The 19,389-nt window shown below is 38.0% G+C and overlaps 1 protein-coding gene across 1 annotated transcript in view; it reads left to right on the plus strand.

The window, feature by feature from the left end:
- SYT16 (synaptotagmin 16) overlaps positions 1-15,084 on the plus strand; it is a 308,143-nt gene extending 293,059 nt beyond the window's left edge. The window contains exon 7 of the mRNA XM_070797699.1: positions 1,432-15,084. Within this exon, the coding sequence (XP_070653800.1) occupies positions 1,432-1,745 (314 nt within the window). The 3' untranslated portion in view covers positions 1,746-15,084. The remainder of the gene's footprint in view (positions 1-1,431) is intronic.
- The last annotated feature ends 4,305 nt before the right edge of the window (positions 15,085-19,389 follow it).

The following is a 19,389-nucleotide window of genomic DNA, read 5'->3' on the forward strand; positions in this document are numbered from 1 at the left end:
GCCATCTTCTGGAGCTTACTCAAACTCATATCCACTGAGTCTGTGATGCCAAATCCAACCATCTTGTCCTCTGTTGTCCCCTTTTCCTTCTGCCTTCAGTCTTTCCCAGCATCAGGGTCTTTTCTAATGAGTCAGCTCTTTGCATCAGGTGGCCAAAGTACTGGAGCTTCAGCTTCAGCATCAGTCCTTCCAACGAATATTCAGGACTTTATGGTCCAACTCTCACATTCATACATGACTACTTGAAAATCCATAGCTTTGACTATACAGACCTTTGACTATGGGATTTGTCAATCCAGTGACTGGACATCAGCAAAGAAACATGCAGTAATGCAAGTGGGAGAGGTTGGTGACCTGAGCTGACAGTATACATCAGGAGTTCAGCAGCGTTGGGAGGGAAGAGAGTGGGTGGATTTGGGAGCTATTGTGGAGGCAGAATCAACAGAACTTAGTGATTGATCAGCTGGACTAGGGGTAAGGAAGCCAGTCTTGTCAAAAATGCGTAAAGTTAAAAAATAAAATAAAATTTAAAAAAAGAAAAAAATTAAATTAAATTAAAACTTAAAAAAAAAAAAATGCGGTCCTGAGTTCTGATTTGGGACTTGAGCAGATGATGCTACATTCACAGAGTTGGGGGACACTAAAGCAGCTAGTTTTTAAAAGGGAGACATGGTATTTGTGAGATGGGATTTTACAAGAAACAATGTGGTATTCCATTGGATTTTGAGCTTGGAAGGGAAGTCTAGGCCACAGATACAGATCAGGTAGGTTATGAGATGGTCCAAAGAATATGTAGAGAATGAGAAAAGAAGAGACTTTTTAGGCATAAATAGTACTTGGACAATGAAAAGAAAAACACGTAGAGCAAAATGTATATATATTGTTACATAAATAAAATATGGATGAAGAATGTGCGTGTCCACAAATACCACTGCACACATGCCTTTGCACGTACACACCCCTGCACATGTGTTCCTTCCGATGAGCATCAGCATGGTACCCCATGGTGGGCCACATGCAACATTAAGCATTAAAGGTAATCATCCCTTTCCTGAAGAGTTCGTGTAAGGTGTGTGTTGTGTGTGTGATAGTCGCTCAGTCATGTCTCTTTGCGACCCCATAGACTGTAGCCCACCAGGTTCCTCTGTCCATGGAATTCTCCACGCAAGAATACTTGAGTGGGTTGCCATTCCCTTCTCCAGGGGATCTTCCCAACTCCGGGATCAAACCTAGGTCTCCTGCATTGCAGGTATATTCTTTACTGACTGAGTCACCAGAGAAGCCCATGTGTTAGTCCAACAGCAACTTCCAGGCCTAAAGATGCTGCTCAGTATGTTAAAAAGGAAAAATGTACTGCCGTGTAGATATTGCAATTAAACTAGCAAAACAGAAGGCACTGATGTCTTCTCATTTCCACTGTTTTTTTCCTAGATACATACGGAAAGCTCTTTCTCTTCAATTCTGTGGGTCAAGAGATGTCTCGCTGCAAGACGTCAATCCGCCGTGGGCAGCCCAATCCCATCTATAAGGAGACCTTTGTTTTCCAGGTGGCCCTCTTTCAGCTGTCTGATGTCACACTGATGATTTCCGTGTATAACAGGCGTACCATGAAGCGTAAAGAGATGATTGGTTGGATTGCTTTGGGTCAAAACAACAGTGGAGAGGAGGAGCGAGACCACTGGGAGGAAATGAAGGAGACCAAAGGGCAGCAGGTCTGCAGGTGGCACACACTGCTCGAATCCTAGGTTTGTCAAGAGGTGTTTGTGGGCTGTACCCATCCTGGTGATACGTGTTTCGATTACTGATACCAACTCAGTGCTTGCTGGCAGGCTTTTTACAGACAGGCTGTAAGAAGGGATTGAATTTTACTAACCCCTAAGACCTTGTGAGGGTGGGAGGATCTTTGAGTTTCTTAAAGGTTTGATTTAGATTTAAATACTATAATTTTAAAAAAGCCCAGATGTGTGCTGTCGAGTATACTTTATGGGAAATATCATCATGGTTAAGATGAATGATGATAAATTAATTTGTGTTAGTAGGTTATTGAGTTTTGGGTCAGGCTCTGGAATGAAGCTTCTCTGGCTGCCTCTGTTCCCTGAGATTTAACAGTAAGAGTGCTGTTAAAAGTTACAATTTGTAAACCACTTTTGTGTAGGAATCAGAATTTCCTTAATATGGTGCAAAACACTCCAAAATACAGAAGTAAATCTGACCCCAAGTCTCATAAAAGAATGTAGCTCTCATCCATAATTCCCCATTTCACATTTTTCTCTTTATTAAAAAAAAAACCTTCATTTATTTGACTAACAAATAAATGTTATAAACTTGCACTTATAAAGCAAATTTGTATGAATTAAATAGCTCTTTTTATCTTATATATTGTGGTTTCCTATGAGATTTGGTTAGGTGAACCATTTTGAATCTGAAAAAGAATTAGAAAACTGCTGTTACAAGACAACTTGTCTCCTTTGAGCATGTAAGATTTCAAAGTTAAAACTTTCAAGGTTTTTATGCTGTTTTTCTTACCTGACAAATTCTTATAGATTGAGAAGAAAACCAAAAAAACCTATTTAAGTCATGGGTGTATTGGTTTTTCTGAATCTAGTGGTCTCCTAGATGACACTTTTTCTATATTCAATACAATATACTCACTCATACATATATTTGGATTGTGTACTTGCATGTAAACCATATTTTTAATGCAATATTTTTGACCATCAAAGCATAGTGCATTGCATACAATAGGTCTTTAATAAATGTTGATTTGATTGATACTTAGAAACGAATATGTTATAACATGAATGAAGAATATTTTCAGTTTGTGAGGAATGACACTGATTCTTCTTTGAGCATTTGAAGTGCCTATAATTGTCATTTTTCATGGTATTTGCAGCAACATGTATTAGCCACTACTTGCATTATGGTCACATACCATTTAGAACACTGATCATGTGTTTATGAGCATGAAATTTTACTTCTGACTGACTTTTACATTATTGTGCACTGCATGTTTATTTTCTTAGGTCTGAGCCCTTAATTTCAATTCCTTTAAATTGGCAGTCATGAAAAAGGAAGGAATGTGTGTATGTGTAACACTGAGCCCCATGTGCAGCTCTTCTGAGCAATTGCTGTCACTTATTTTTAGCTTTTATGTTTCATTGTTGACTTTTCACTGTCTGTGGGAAGGATGATAGCTAGTGATGGATGTATACAGTTAAAAACACATAACTCCTCCTCAGCTCTGCATTTGACAGATTGTAAACGTAGGCTGTAGCACTTGAAGCACATATTTATTCCTTACAGCCTGTAATGGTTATCCTGACAAGCCCAGACTAGGACACAGGATAACTCGACTCCAATTTCAAGCTTATGAAAGAAGTGATTTCCTATGGAATAATCAGAATTAGAAGAATAAATGAATATCTTCCTTTCTTTTCAGGTCACGGGAGTTCTGTACATAATGCTGCTCAGTTACTGTGAATAAGTAGTAAAACCATGTTCCACTGGGTTTTCGCCCTACCTTGCTTTGGAAGACCTCAAAGTGCTTTTCCAACATCATATCCATTAACTGCTGAGTGGTCTTTGCAGTGTGGCTGTGTCATTGAGTAGAACTGAGTGCAATTGATTAAGTAGTGGCACAAAGAATTGGCTTTTCACATCCCTTACTCTCTTTATGCGCTTGTGCTTAAGGGGAAGCAGAGCAGCCTTGTTATGCTTTCCTTTATCCAGTGACATAAAAGCAGCATTCACTTTAAAATTTACATTTGAAAAAAATCTGCATGTATTGTACAGACGGGCCTGGATTTTTCCTCCTCATATTTTCCTGCTCTATGTTTGGCGCATCCTTAGTCTTACGGTACCCAATAATCACCTATACTTCATTTTCTGCTGCCTTGACCCACCATTTCTAAGGTTTTCTTCTGATACAGTGAAAATATCCTTGCGTGCTTGATCTTTTCTCTCATAGTCTGCTTATGGTAGAGTTTACCGAAATTTGAAGGGAGGGCTGCCTGAAAAGCATTTTTCACTTATATAATTTTACTATGTTGGTGCTATTCACCATGTAGGATGCATGTACATCTTGAATATCCAGTCACATTCACCCTAAAGCTTGTATAAATATAAAATGCTAATGACAAGACACATTAAAATATGAGGCTGAATTTTTTTACATTGATTTAAATTCTGGTTTAGTAAAATCTTCATTTTGTGCACTTAAATTTCCTTGTTTTCTTGGCAGAGTCTAGACACAATGCACTTAACGTGTTTTTCACTCGAGCTTTTATATCTACATTTGCTTTTCAAAAGAGTTATGAAAGATAATTTGTTGGTTCTGCCATGTTAAAGCTGCTTTGCCTATTTTATCTAGCTAATAATCAATATCTCATAGTGACATATGAAGCTGAAGAAGTACTAGAATTTGTTGTTTGAGTAGTTCTTTCTATGAGAATGCTTATAAAATATTATTTTGGAAGGTAAATGATGCAGGAGGTTTATGGAAATGTGATTTACAGCATGCCCTCTTTCAGGGCATGAGTTAACACTGAATTGGGAAGTGCCCGTTTCCCCAGTCACGGAGGTGCTCTTGTGTTCCCTGCACCCCTTTGACTATTGTTGAATTTTTAAATGGGCCATTCACCAGGCAGCCGAGCACCTGCTCTCACTTCTCTCCTTCACTGGCTCCCAGTGTGATACACAGTTGTTTTGGACCCTCTTTTTGCTGCTGTTGCATAACTGTGAAGGGGGAAGTCTTATCTCTCTTAATAGAAAAAGAGCTTGTACCATCTTTGGATGTAATAGACTTGATATTCCACCTGTACAAAGTTGGAGAAAGAATCCTCGCCATGATGGGAGATGAGAAGAGAAAAAGAAAGCATGGTGCTATGTTGTTGCTCACTATAGGCACTGTTCACTCTGCATCAACTTTCATGACAGTAACAGATTGACCTCAAACGTTGGTATTCTCCAGGGTGCTACAGCCTGAAACACAGCCTCTGCCTTTGTGACATGTAGCACTCACAATATTTGACAGATTGTTAACACCTCTCAGTCTCTATGTTTTGCATCCTGGTTGTACCACATGGTCTTATCTGACAACCAAAACTCTTTCCTTTCAAGTAATGCGTTATTTAAGTTGGAACTCCCGTCAGGTTAAGTGAAAATGCTTCTCTGATAGCCATTGCATTGATTAAATTGATGGTTTAGCAAGGACCGTGGAACTAAGGGTTTCTCAAAAGCCTGGTTATCCATTTGCAGCAGAGGGCTAGTATTCAGACATGAAGATCAGAAAAGTGAATGTGAAAGGATTATTTGTAGATGACATAAAACCAAAAGCAAGCATCATGTCCTTTAATGATGAAGAAACAGGAGTAGAAATTACATGTGACCTCTCCTCTAACCTTTGCATAAACTGTGGCTAAAGACCATTCCATTCTGTTTGATCCACAGGGAAAACAAATGATAGATAATCCTGAAATGGCCAAAGTATTTTTATTGTATTAGAAATTGTTCATTCCAAAAAGAAAAGCTAGAAAAAGTTATAAAAGAAACAAATTATATAGCATGAGTATGGAAGAATTAAAGGATAAATATGCTAGATACCATCAGCATCTATTGCATATATGCAAGAAAAATAAACTAATATAAATGAAAAGCCATTTTAGATTAACTGTCATTTTTCACAACTTGTGGAATTCTAGAAAAGAAAGATGGGGTGAATGAAATTAGTCTAAACAATTCAGAGAAGTTGGCACAGGCTGTGGCCCTAGTCTGGTTTTAAATAAACTCTGCCTACTGTGTGGCCCTAAGGTAATTGCTTAGCCAGACTGTGACCCTGCTTATTCAACTGGAAGATGGAAATAATACCTACCTCGAAAGGTCTTTTTTTTTTGATAATGAAATAACAATATAGAGATGGGCATATACCAACCATTCAATGTTCCCTTCTCATGATCATGTTTAAAAATGCATTTAAGATTTGTTTCTCTTTCTAGTGAAAGTAATAGTAATGCTAGAAAAGTAGTGAGAACAATTTGCAGATACTTTAAAAAGGGTAGGGAGGTGAAGCTGGTCTGGAAGGCAGCTATGTTCACCGCTATACTAGTAACACTGCACGAAGCTAGTCTGCATTTGGGACAACCTCAACCATGATAAGCCTAGTGTGTGGAAGAAATTAAGTCTTAATAAATCCCTAAATGATGTATAATGACCAAATCCAATTTATAATTGTATGATGGCCAGTTTATCCACTCTGGTGCTTGTATGTACATCTTGATAAATCACACTCAAGACCTCTCCTCACACCCAGCTCTTATCCACTGCTCATATGTGGACAGAGCACCTTGTTCCTATCAAAGGAGTTGGTAAAGGTGGCAACTTGAGTACCTATTTCAGCTTTGATCTGAAAAGTAAAATAAATAGTGTGGCACTATAGAGGAGCCTGGCAGGCTACAGTCCACGGGATTGCAAAGAGTCAGACATGACTGAGCAACTAACACACATACTGACACGCTTTGGCTTCTCTGGTGGCTCAGATGGTAAAGTATCTGCCTGCAATGTAGGATACCTGGGTTCATTCCCTGGGTGGGGAAGATCCCCTGGAGAAGGGAATGGCAACTCACTCCAGTATTCTTGTCTGGAGAATTCCATGGACAGAAGAGCCTGGCAGCTATAGTCCATGGGGTCACAAAGAGTTGGACATGACTGAGCAACTAACACTACTGACACCCTTTTCAAAATGGAAAACATTCTTTTTGGGAGCCCTTATATCCATATTATATCCTTCAGTTCAGTTCAGTTCAGTTGCTCAGTCATGTCCGATTCTTTGTGACCCCATGAACTGCAGCATGCTAGGCCTCCCTGTCCATCACCAACTCCCAGAGTTTACCTAAACCTATGTCTGTTGAGTCGGTGATGCCATCTAACCATCTCATCCTCTGTTGTCCCCTCTCCTCCAGCCCTCAATCTTTCCCAGCATCAGGGTCTTTTCAAATGAGTCAGTTCTTTGCATCATGTGGCCAAAGTATTGGAGTTTCAGCTTCAACATCAGTCCTTCCAAAGAACACCCAGGACTGATCTCCTTTAGGATGGACTGATTGGATCTCCTTTCAGTCCAAGGGACTCTCAAGGGTCTTTTCTAACACCACAGTTCAAAAGCATCAATTATTCGGCACTCAGCTTTTTTTATATCCTTATAGGTACTTTTTTTTTTTTTGGTGATCTAATGATGCAGCTGTTTACATTTAGCTGTTTGACTGGAAGGTAATAGTCAGGACCAATGATTTATCTCTGTTTCCCTTCAGAGACCATAAAGAAAGGAATTTTATCAGGGTTGAAATTAAGTCCTTTTTAAGTGGTTTTCAAGAGTGCCTTGTTGATATAATAGAAAATGTGTTCTGTTGTCCTCCAGTAAAGAGTTTCCAAAGAACTTAGAAGAGCCTTTGTGGACATTCAGTCCGCATATTGAGCGCAACCAGGTGCCATGAACCAGTCGTGCATACTAGTGGATTTAAACTGAACAGGCTTCTGAGATGAGGACGTGTGAGACCACATTTCCGAAGTTGCTAAAGTGTTGACTCACGTCCTACTATTCTCAGTTAAGGAGAAACATGAAGAGATTGGAGAATTCCTTAGCTTAAGGGTTTTAGTTGGGAGTAATTCAGCATGTAGGGAAGGTAAAGGGGTTGGCTGAGTATTGAGAAGGCTGAGGCGTGATTTCTAGGAATAGTTATCCAGGATGTAAAGAGTGCTTACCAAGAGGACCAGTCATCCCCTCTCTTCTTGACATGTGGACAGAGTCAGAGCTTTAAGTCAAGAGAGTTTAACTGAGCTGTAAGGAGAATGGCATGAAGGGGGTTTTGTGCTAATTCATAATGTATTCTTTGGATTTCCTTGTCTATGGCACCATGCTCTTTGGGATAACACAAGACTTAAAATCTTTTATGAGTGCCGTGACTACACTTTGACGCAATTAGTCACAATATAAATAACAGTGCTTAGCAGCATGGAGTTGTTCAGTTAGTCTCATTATGTACCACAGAAGTCAAGTTCCTTGCTTTGAGTTATTGGAAAGAGGTGACATGTATCTATTCAATTTATTGGAAGAAACATGTGGGAAGTCTCAGACTTGGAGCAGGCCTTGGTCACATTGGAGAGATCACAGAATCATCACTTTTGGAAGTCTTTTGAAATAGAAACATCTGCATTAGTGGTGGGTTCTGACTAAAGGAGAACAGCAGGGCACCCAGAAAGACAGTCTTTCTGAAGTTCCTCCTGAGCCTGATATTGTACACAGAACCTGCAAACGGGATCAACAATAACAACACTCCAGGTCTGCCCTCTTCCCCTTTGGACATTTTTCCACATTGATTTTTTTCTGTATCATAGAAGGCTTTCTCCAGGGAGTTCCTGCTCAGGCTTTGTTTAGGTTACTTTGAGGATGCTTGCAGGCTCCAGGTGAGTTTCCTCTCCTGGGGTGCTTTGACTGTTTTTGTTTCCCTAGGGTTATGAAGCAGTATCCTGGACACACAGACAATAATCAGCTATATTTATAGCCACTGTGGACCTGATAAAACAGCTTGAGGTTTAGAGAACAAACTCAGAGGCAGGCATGGAAGCCTAGGACACTAGAATAAAACCATGCTTCCAGCTCTCCATAGCTCACTAATGCTGCCTTCAGGTGTCTCCATGGGAGTTTTTACATCATGCCTTCAGGTGACAGAGTTCCCAGTTCCACTTTAAAGATTGTGAGAAGGCTGTCTTCCAATCACCATGCTTCTGGAGTACTTTTGTTTCATTTTCCCCTTTAAGTATCTACTTGCTCTATTTTGTTGTTTTAGTTTATACATAATTTATTCATTCAAAAGATAGTAGGTATGTTATATCCCAGACACTGGGCTAGGGGCTGAAAAATAGCAGGTGAGTAAAACAGTTTGAGCTCAATCATTTTCATTTATAAATACTTATTTATTTTATTAGATTCTGATAAGAACTCTAGGTATACACTAAGATCTTCAATTATCCTTTAATTTTGAGTTACTGTGTTTCTGTGATGGTCTCTTCTCCCACACCTCCATTTTTCCACTGAAAAGGAGAGGATTTAAGGAAAGTGGAAATTATTACTCTGCCTCTACTTGAGGAATAAATACATTGGTTGTTAGTCTATGCTTCTCTTTGAAATAGATATGTTTTAGCCTCAGAAGAAGGAAATACAGCTTCCATTCCACTAATGAAGTGAGTTATAAAATGAGATAGAAGTTGGTTATTTAATATATTTTATTTTTAGAATGGAATATTGAATGCCCTTTGCAAGGCAGTAAGTTAGACCCTGGAATGCTAGGTCTGTGCAAACATATATGACACAGTTTTTATAAGCCCAGTGATTTAATAGTTGAAAGGCATTGCTACCTTTTACTTTTTGAAAAAGTACACTAGAGATACTGGCTGCCAGATAAAGGGGTGACAGTGTAAGCAAAGATGCCTATGTTCCTCTGTTTCTTTTGATGAAAATTTGTCTTAGATATTATACACATTAAACACATGTGGGGCATCCTATTAAATGGATAAAGATCAACATTGGGGGTATTGGCAGAGGAACCAATAATTGTTTTCTAGTCTCAAATAATGTAAAATCAGTGTGAATTTAACTTTTAATGCCTAAAATTTTATAACAGAAGACAAAATAGAAATTTTTCCAGTGGATTTATTGCTTATAATTCTTATCATAAAAATTTATCTCAGATAAATACTAAACATGTCTCAATTCATGTAAGTTAAGTCAGAATGTTTGGTGGCCTAGAAATTCTTACTGAAGACAGTTTTTTAGTGTTGCTTAGTTGATGGTCCACAATAGAAAAGTTCATATCTCTTATTTACTAAGACTTATATGTTTGGGAAAATATATCAGATAGCTGCCAATAAAAACTCTGATCGGTGAAGAAAATATGCACTAAAAGAATATTTTCATGTAATTTATTCTACATAATATGTTCACTTTCTAGGAATACATGTCTCTCAAGAGTTTGTCAAGTTCTTTATAGCTGGTACCTTCCAGCAAAGCTTACTAATTTTGCCACATTTCCTTGTGGACATGATAATGTTTATCAATTTACAACTACCCCCAAATATAATGCAATCTTTTATTATACCACCATAATAATGCAGCTGTAAATAAAACTTTAGTATTAATATTATGAAAGAGTCTTTTCCAGAATTTTAAATTTTATTTTATTGAAGATTCTATTAATAAGTTTGTAAGAAGTTAGTATCTGCATACTTTATTGTGACAGGAATTTCTATAAAAATATCTGTTGAAATAAGATTTGACCTCTATTTTGGGTAAAAAACATGATGGTCTTTGTGATCTGTTTACTTTTTTTAAAAACTAATAAACTTAATTTTTTTTAGCAGTTTTAAATTCACAGCAGAATTGAGCAAAAGTGCAGAGTTCCTATACACTCACTTCTCCCCACACTTGCACACCCACCTCCACTGTCAACCCTCCACACCAGGATGGGTGCATCTCTTACTACTGATGAAATGACATCGACATATCCTTACCACCCAAAGTCCATAGTTCACGTTAGGGTTCATTCCTGGATGTTTCTCAAACCTAAAAGTCTTTTGTGTTTTGCTTATTCACCCCTCCCTGATAATCCTTGGCAATCAGTGATCTTTTTACTGTCTTCATAGTTCTGCTTTTCCCAGAATGTCATATGGTTGGAATTATGCAGTGTGTGGTGTTTTCAGATTGGCTTCTTTCATTTAGTAACATGGATCTAAGTTTCCTCTATGTCTTTTCATGTCTTGATAGCTCATTTTGTTTTTAGTGCTGAGTAATAATATACCATTGTCTGCATGTGCCAGTTTGTTTATTATCTATTTAATTTTATTTACAGTTCTAATTGCTATGTTACATTTTGTTAATGTGTCTGATCTGAATCCAATAATAGATGAATTAATTCATATGATTCATCAAATAAAATATAGCAGCTTACAATCTGGGATCAATTTCACCTATGTGAAACTGAGTTTATTTTACATTTGAGGAGACAATTCATAAAAAAGCACATAGTTTTATCATCCATGTTAACATATGTAAGCCTTTTCTCACTTCATTAGAGTATAATGGAGAGAGGAGTTCCAAAGGCTAATCAGAGAAAATTCCAAAGGCTCTGAGAATGTAATCCCTAAATTCAGAGACACTGTGGTATTTTTGTTGTTGAACAATGGTTTAAATATACATTGATAAAAGTGCTAATTACATTATTACTGATTCACGACAGAAAACTACCTTCTGTTACTAGTTTATATGTCTTTACATCTCTACTGCTGCCAAGAGAAAGGAAGCTTTGTGATCATGCCCTGCCATAGTCAATTGTACAAATTAGCCGAAAGTGGTATGTAAGCATCCAGACCATACAGGAGCTCTGAATGCTGAATGGAAGGGCCTGCTCTGATAACGCATAGGCTGACCAAGCAAGTAGGGCTGGTGGAGTGATAAGACTGATAATCACACTGGGTGAATGGAGAAGCCTGACTGATGATCAAGATCTGGGGAATATTTTGATGTCATTTATACGTGTAGTAACTGCCCTTTTGTAGCTGCAGCAACCTGTGGAACTAGGCATTATTGCAGAGATGGTATGGTTGTAGAAAGAATATTGGATTAGGTTAAAATTAATGAGGCCTCTGTTCTGGTATCAAGTCTTCCTTTAATGAGCTATAAAATGACTATCAGGTCACAATTTCTGTAAGCCTTCGGTTTTGCAGCTGTCAGATGGGAAGGATAATCCTCATTTTACTTATTTTTGCCAGGTTGTTGTAAGAATACATTTCATTCATTCCTTCATTAATATGACAAACACTCTGAGTCCCTACTATGTGCAGGGCCATAGGTCTGACAAAGTAACAGATGAAAAAATACTTTGCAGAATTAAGAGTTTGTGAAGACTGTGAGATGTTTCATTATTTTTTAAGGTAAATCAATTCTTACTTACATTGAAGTAATTGATGCTTTTAGATCATTGAGCTATATTCATAGAATGTTAGTAATTTTACTAAAAGTTAAAGTTGGAATGGTATTTAGCCATTTTGCCTCTGAGAAGTTAAAAATAAGGTATTAGGTTTTAATTCTTTTGCTCAGACACCTGACCACAGAACAAATCACAAACATATCTTCTCAGTAGGCTTGCCAAGCTTTGAATTGAACACAGACCTTTTTGTTTATTTTAAGAACATTTTAACCTCAAGAACAAGTTCAGTTCAGTCATTCAGTCATGTCCTAACTTGTGACCCCATGGACTGCAGCAGGCCAGGCTTCCCTGTCCATCACCTACTCCTGAAGCTTGCTCAAACTCATGTCCATTGAGTCGGTGATGCCATCCAACTATCTCATTCTCTATTGTCCCTTCTCCTCCTGCCTTCAATCTTTCCCAGCATCAGGGTCTTTTCCAATGGATCAGTTCTTTGCATCAGGTGGCCAAAGTATTGGAGTTTCAGCATCAGTCCTTCCAATGAATATTCAAGATTAATTTCCTTTAGGATGGACTAGTTGGATCTCCTTGCAGTCCAAGAGACTCTTATGAGTCTTCTCTGATGCCACAGTTCAAAACATCAGTTCTTTGGTGCTCAGCTTTCTTTATGGTCCAACTCTCACATCCATACATGACTACTGGGAAAACTATAACTTTGACTAGACAGACCTTTGTTGGCAAAGTAATGTCTCTACTTTTTAATACGCTGTCTTCTTGGTGATTCTTCCTAAGGCCCACTTAACTTAGACTCCAGGATATCTGGCTCTAGGTGAGTGACCACATCATCGTGGTTATCTGGGTCATTAAGGGTTTTTTTGTATAGTTCTGTTTATTCTTGCCACCTCTTCTTAATATCTTCTGCTTCTATTAGGTCCATACCATTTCTGTCCTTTATTGTGCCCATCTTTGCATGAAATGTTCCCTTGGTATCTCTAATTTTCTTGAAGAGATTTCTAGTCTTTCCCATTCTATTATTTTCCTCTATTTCTTTGCATTGATCACTGAGGAAGGCTTTCTTATCTCTCCTTGATATTCTTTGGAACTCTGCATTCAGATGGGTATATCTTGCCTTTTCTCCTTTGCCTTTAGCTTCTCTTATTTTCTCAGCTATTCGTAAGGCCTCTTCCGACAACCATTTTGCCTTTTTGAATTTCTTTTTCTTGGAGATGTTTTATCACTGCCTGCTGTACAGTGTCACAAACCTCTGTCCATAGTTCTTCAGCCATTCTATCAGAATCTATTTGGTACTTCCACTGTATAATCATAAGGGGTTTGATTTAGGTCAAGAACAAGGAAAGTATTAAATAACATTTTTTTTCCACAAAATGGGATTTGAATACAGTATTTGGAAAGATTCTTCCCCCATCAAAAAAGGTCCCTCAGTCTATATTATTTTTTCTTTTGAAGCAGTCTTCTCCATCTCTCTCCTCTCAAATGACTGTCCTCATCCACAAAATCATTTTCTTCCTAAATAGCATTTATTATCTCTCAGAAGGAAGTAAAGATTAAAAGAAATATTTTCAAGGTACATCCAAGATTTCATAGCAATATTTTGTATTCACAGTACAAGATAAATTTGACTCAATTTTTTTTTGGTCTTCATATGGCATCTGAAACAGTTGTTCACATTCACACATTTATGTTTTACCATATGCATACTGTGTGCAACTCTGTTGTTTTAAAATATTTTATTGGTTTTCCTTTATATCTCAACTTTTGATGGGTGTTCTTGAGGAACTTGCATGAAAAAATGTGAATGATTCATTCATTTTTAACATATGTAACTATTTTGGGGAGATTGTGCTACCCTACATGGAACACACTATTCTTAGTAGGGAGTGTGTCTTGTATTTCTGTTCTGTTCACAGCTGGATGCTGGAAATGTATTAATATTGTAAATCTGTACCTTTTCTTTCCTGTGTTTACTTCAATGAGTTATTTATATGTACCAGACTGTCCTGAGTTTTTGGTGGTTGTGAATTCTGGTTATTAGTTTCATGGATTTCACTTGTGGGAAAGTTTATTATGATATGGTGTAATATAAAAGCCGGTCCTCCTTTAGATTTCTAAGTCACTAGCAGGTATACCTGGGTAAATTGTTGTGCAGGGCCTTACAACTTGCTGGTTGTAAGGTAGGAGCTGTCCCCCACCTTTCCCATTGCTTCATGGGCCTTTTCAGATCCAGCTGCTGTCATATTTTCTCAATTTTCCAGCAGAGAATCAATCTCTGGGTGGTACAGAGGTTTAAGAGAAAAACAAATTATTTTTTTCTCCTAAAAGGTTGAACTTTTATTTTAGAAACTTCTGAAAATGTTAAGAACATTCCATATAGGTGTCTTTGTATTTCTCACAATGTGACTTATTGACTTATGGTGTCTCCTATTTAAGAAGCATGAATGTATTTCTAGCTGTTACCAGAACAAACAGCTATAGAATGTAATGACCTACCCTGTTTCTAAAACTACTAAATTCTATCAGTGAATAGTGTTTAGGAAAAGGTTTGGAAATTTTTTAACTGTTCAGCTTAACTAGATTACCTTTCTACCTTTTGTAATGTTCAAAAGTTCATAACAATGTTTTAATGTACTATTCTTACACTGTTATATCTTACGTTTTAACTGGGCAAGCTAGTGAAATATTCAATGTTGATACTCAATTCAAGATTAATACTTTTATATTAGAAATACCCTTTGAAACTATGTTGGAAAATATAAAATAGTTTACCTGTGATAAAGAATAAGTTTGTGATTGGAAGAATTATACTGTTTTTCATGTACAAATAATCCTTAAGGCAGATGTTCAGTCTCACAGTGATGTTGGAAGCATATTTTATGCAGGCTAAAAACTATTTCTGTATTAGATATTTAAATGCATGAGGATAAATTCTAATTGCTTTTTGTTTAAAACAAAAACATAGAAGAAGCATTAGCCCCAGTTTGTACAAAATGTCTGCTGCAACTGAACTCACATTAGTTCAAAACTGAAAATCATTCCAATTTTGTAAAACTGCTGCTACTGGTCTTATCAATAAAGTTTAAGCAGATGGCTTCTATGCATACGTGTGAAATTTTTGCATCTTTAAAAAAGATACAGTTTTGCAGCATCAACATGCAAATTTTATGGGCCTGAATGATATTGCTTATTTTAGCATATACAAAAAACATTAACTCCAAAATCATACCAACTTCAGACAGATATACTAGAACTATAAGCATTACATTTATGACCCATATAATTTATTTTGGTTTTAGGGTGAGGTAGGCTTTTATGTGGAACACAGATACATATCAGTATATATCGACTCAAATGCTAAAGTGCTGAGTTTAAATTAAGAATGTTAGGTAAGTGAGAGAAGGCTGGTGGGCAGTCAGACACAACTAAAGCAACTTAGCATACATTCAAGGAACTCTGTGGACTTTCCAGGTGGCACTTGGGGTAAAGAACCTGCCTGCCAATGACAGAAGAGATGTGAGTTTGATCCCTGGGTTCGGAAGATCTAGAGGAGGCCATGGCAACTCACTCCAGTATTCCTGCCTGGAGAATCCCATGGACAGAGGACCCTGTTGGGCTATAGTCCATAGCGTTGCAAAGTGTTGGACACGACTGAAGTGACTTAGCACACAGCACAAGGAGCTCTATAAATATAAAGATCACCTGAAATAACTGAATTTCATCTGAGGAGGATTCTGAGAAAAATGTAGGCATTCCTGTACAAATGGAATGTGTGGGGAATTACTCATCTGAAAGGCCCTCTTCCAGAGTCCTCTCCCTTCTATGTATAGACAGTTCTGATAAGTTTACAAGGCTCAGATGCAGCAAGCCAGAAGTAGAGGGAACAGAACTGTTATGAACAGACACCTCCACAGCAGTAAAAACACCACTGACATCCCCCAAACCAAAAAAGAAAATGGAAAAAAATCTATAGATGTTTCAGGGAAATTTTATTTTTACCATTTTGCATACTGTGTTAGTTGAGGGGATTAATGCTATGTGTTATAATAAACCAAACTTTCAACGAGTTAGTAGTATAAAGATTTATTTCTCATTAAGACGTTCTTGTCTATACAGCTTGGTATCTTAGCATTTTAGGGATTGAGGCCCATCTCAGAATCCTTAGAGCCTCTAGAGAAATATTTATTTATTCAGTCATGCAAAGAGAGGGGGAAGAAAAAGCATGGGAATCAAATCTCTTTAAGGAGTCAGGCTAAGTGGTGGCAATCTCTACTTCTGTCCACTGACCAGGACTAGTCACTTGGCTCCACTTACATTTAAGAAGGCTTGGAATTGTCATTTATTTGTGCATACAGGAAAATGAATCAATTTAGTGAGAATCTTCTAGATAGCATTTAGCACACTTAGTTTTTTATCTTTTCTTTAGAAAAATTATCTCAAATGTTGTGGTTCAGTTCAGTTCAGTCGCTCAGTCGTGTCCGACTCTCTGCGACCCCATGAATCGAAGCACGCCAGGCCTCCCTGTCCATCACCAACTCCCGGAGCTCACCCAGACTCACGTCTATCGAGTCAGCCATGATTATTTAAGGAAAGCTTCCTAACTACAAGCTTATTTCTTAGGTTGCTGAAGTTCTTCCTAACCTATGGTGGTACTAGAACATTATGTGCTAATTAAGAATTCTACTTGTTCCCCTAGTCATCTTAGAGCATTTTCAACACTCTGTAGGGTAGTAAGTGGGGGCTGCAAATGAAGATCATTTGAGGTCCCATTTCTAAAGTCACAGGGCAGAGTTTGAGCAGTCACACTGAGTGCAGTTGAGCATTTCTACATGTGTCTGTGCACTGCATACCTATGTGATATTTTAAAACACCAAAGAAAATATATAAAATTATGAGCAAAAGCAGAATATTGCCAAGGAAAGATATTTTTAAAGCCAATCATCTGCAGAACCAAACTTGACAAATGATTGCTGTCTCCTGACATTCCTTCAACAGAGACTTAAACATCCTTAAGTGTTAAAATAATTGCGACAACATCCATGACTGTGATTCTTAAAGTCTTTTGCAGCAATTTAAAAAAAATCTTAATTATCTTGAGTAACATTTTATGGATGAATCAAATCACATTATATGTCTTATAAACCTCATAGTCTCTTTATAATTTCTCTAGGGTCTCGCCAGGGAGATTCAGAGACATGGCTCAAGAGGCCTTGGGTGACAATTCAGAGCTCTGGTGAATTTTAATGTGCATTCTACTACATAATAAAACATCTAATTCTTTTCACCAAATAGATAAGGAGACAGGATTAGTGTTATTTCTGTGGTTGTTTCAAGGAGGGACAAGATTCAATAGTGAAAAGACTAGAATTTAGATGAATTCTCAAGTGAGTGGTATGGTATTTTAAGATTTAATTTTTAAACCCAAAATTGTTTAGTGAAAGATTTGCTTTAATCACTTACCAGAAGAATTAAAGAATTTAAAAATTATATCTGCGGACATACCACTGTGTGTTTTAGTACAGATTAAACTCTTATACCTGTTTCTATTTCTGATTTTACCACCAAGTAACTCTGTGATCTTGAGATTACCTTGACCTTTCCTTCGTGTCTTCGAACATCTGTTATTTTTCTTGAGGTGGTCCCTCAAGATGAAGAGGAATTTGGTAATTATTTGATGAGTTATATTGACAGCAAAAAGGCAGTTTCCTGGTCTTTTCTAATAATGTATACTAGAAGTGCTGTCCATGTTGGTCAAGTTAGCTAGCTGCTTCTAAATAGATTTTTTTTTTCTTTTGCTCCATAGAGATGCAGCATGTGATGATGGAGGCTATGTTTTACCTGAGGTTGGAAAAGAGTTTAAGGAAAAATGAAACAGTTCAGCTCAGAGGACTCACACCTACTTTGGAGGAAGAGAATTAGGAGTATAAAGGATTTTAGGTTATTTTCCAATGCCATTAAAATCCAGACAGTGACTTTTTTTTAGTGGAAATCAGTTCAAGTTTTGTTTTTTCCAATCACATTCAGCCATAGGCAGTGTTCTTTTTAAAATTTGTTATTTTATATTGGCTTATAGCTCAATTGGTAAAGAATCTGCCTGTAATGTGGGAGACCTGGGTTTGATTCCTGGGTTGGGAAGATCCCCTGGAGAAGGGAAGGCTGCCCATGGACTGTATACTCCACAGGGTCGCAAAGAGTCAGACACAACTGAGTGACTTTCATTTCACTTCACATAGTTGATTTACAATATTATGTTAGTTTTAGGTGTACAGAGAGTGAATGACCTTTATAAAATGGTTTAAGAAGGAAGAGAAGTTGCTGTACCAATACAATGTTCGTTATGGGCAGAAAACAGTTTTCTGTGTAATAAGGTTTTTTCCTCTCCTTCACTTAACAAAAAGGACAACAAGTATTGGCCACCTGTATGTAAGTTCACTAACCGATAGTTACACAGCTAAGGTGAAAACAGAAGCCCCAAGCCAGGCTAGGTGATACCATGCATACATGTCATCATAATTAGCTTTGATGTACCAGGTACTGCTGGAGAAGGGGATGGCAATCCACTCCAGTGATCTTGCCTGGAGAATTCCGTGGATGGAAGATCCTGGTGGGCTATAGCCCATGGGGTCACAGAGTCGGACACGACTGAGCAACTAACACAAAGCAGCCAGTACTGTGGGCTAGGTGCTGGGGACACAGTGTTAACAAGGTGGAACTAGCTGAAAACCTGGTGTGATGACTGTTGTGAAGTGGGATCAGTAGGAAGATCGGGAACGTAATTAGGGGGTTAATCTAGTTGATGGGAGTCTGTGAGGGGAATTCACTCAGGAAGTGAGTAGTTAAAGAAGTAAGTAGTTATGAGGAAGTGATAGTTAAGCTGAGACTTGAAGGCTGAGTAGGAGTAAGCCAGGTGAAAGAGAGGCACATTAAGGAAGGAGAAACAGCGTGTACAAAATACCTGAGACCAATGAGAACCTTCCCCATTCAAGGAAACTGAAAAAAGTGGACCATGAACAGCAACTGAGAGCACCTTCTGAAATGAGGTAGTCAAGAAGGCAAGGCTGACTGAGATATCAGCTCCTTTCTTCACTCACCGTAAAGAACAGGTAGCAGTGGTATAATTCTGGCTGTGGCCATTGCCCAGATTTGAGGTGTGCCAGTCTCAAAGCCACCTTTCTTACCTTATGCTGCTGCTAAGTTGCTTCAGTCGTGTCCAACTCTGTGCGACCCCATAGACGGCAGCCCACCAGGCTCTCCCGTCCCTGGGATTCTCCAGGCAAGAACACTGGAGTGGGTTGCCATTTCCTTCTCCAATGCATGAAAGTGAAAAGTGAAAGTGAAGTCGCTCAGTCGTGTCCAACTCTTAGCGACCCCATGGACTGCAGCCCACCAGGCTCCTCTGTCCATG

Source organism: Bos indicus, chromosome 10, assembly GCF_029378745.1.
Source record: "Bos indicus isolate NIAB-ARS_2022 breed Sahiwal x Tharparkar chromosome 10, NIAB-ARS_B.indTharparkar_mat_pri_1.0, whole genome shotgun sequence".
NCBI classification, from domain to species: domain Eukaryota; kingdom Metazoa; phylum Chordata; class Mammalia; order Artiodactyla; family Bovidae; genus Bos; species Bos indicus.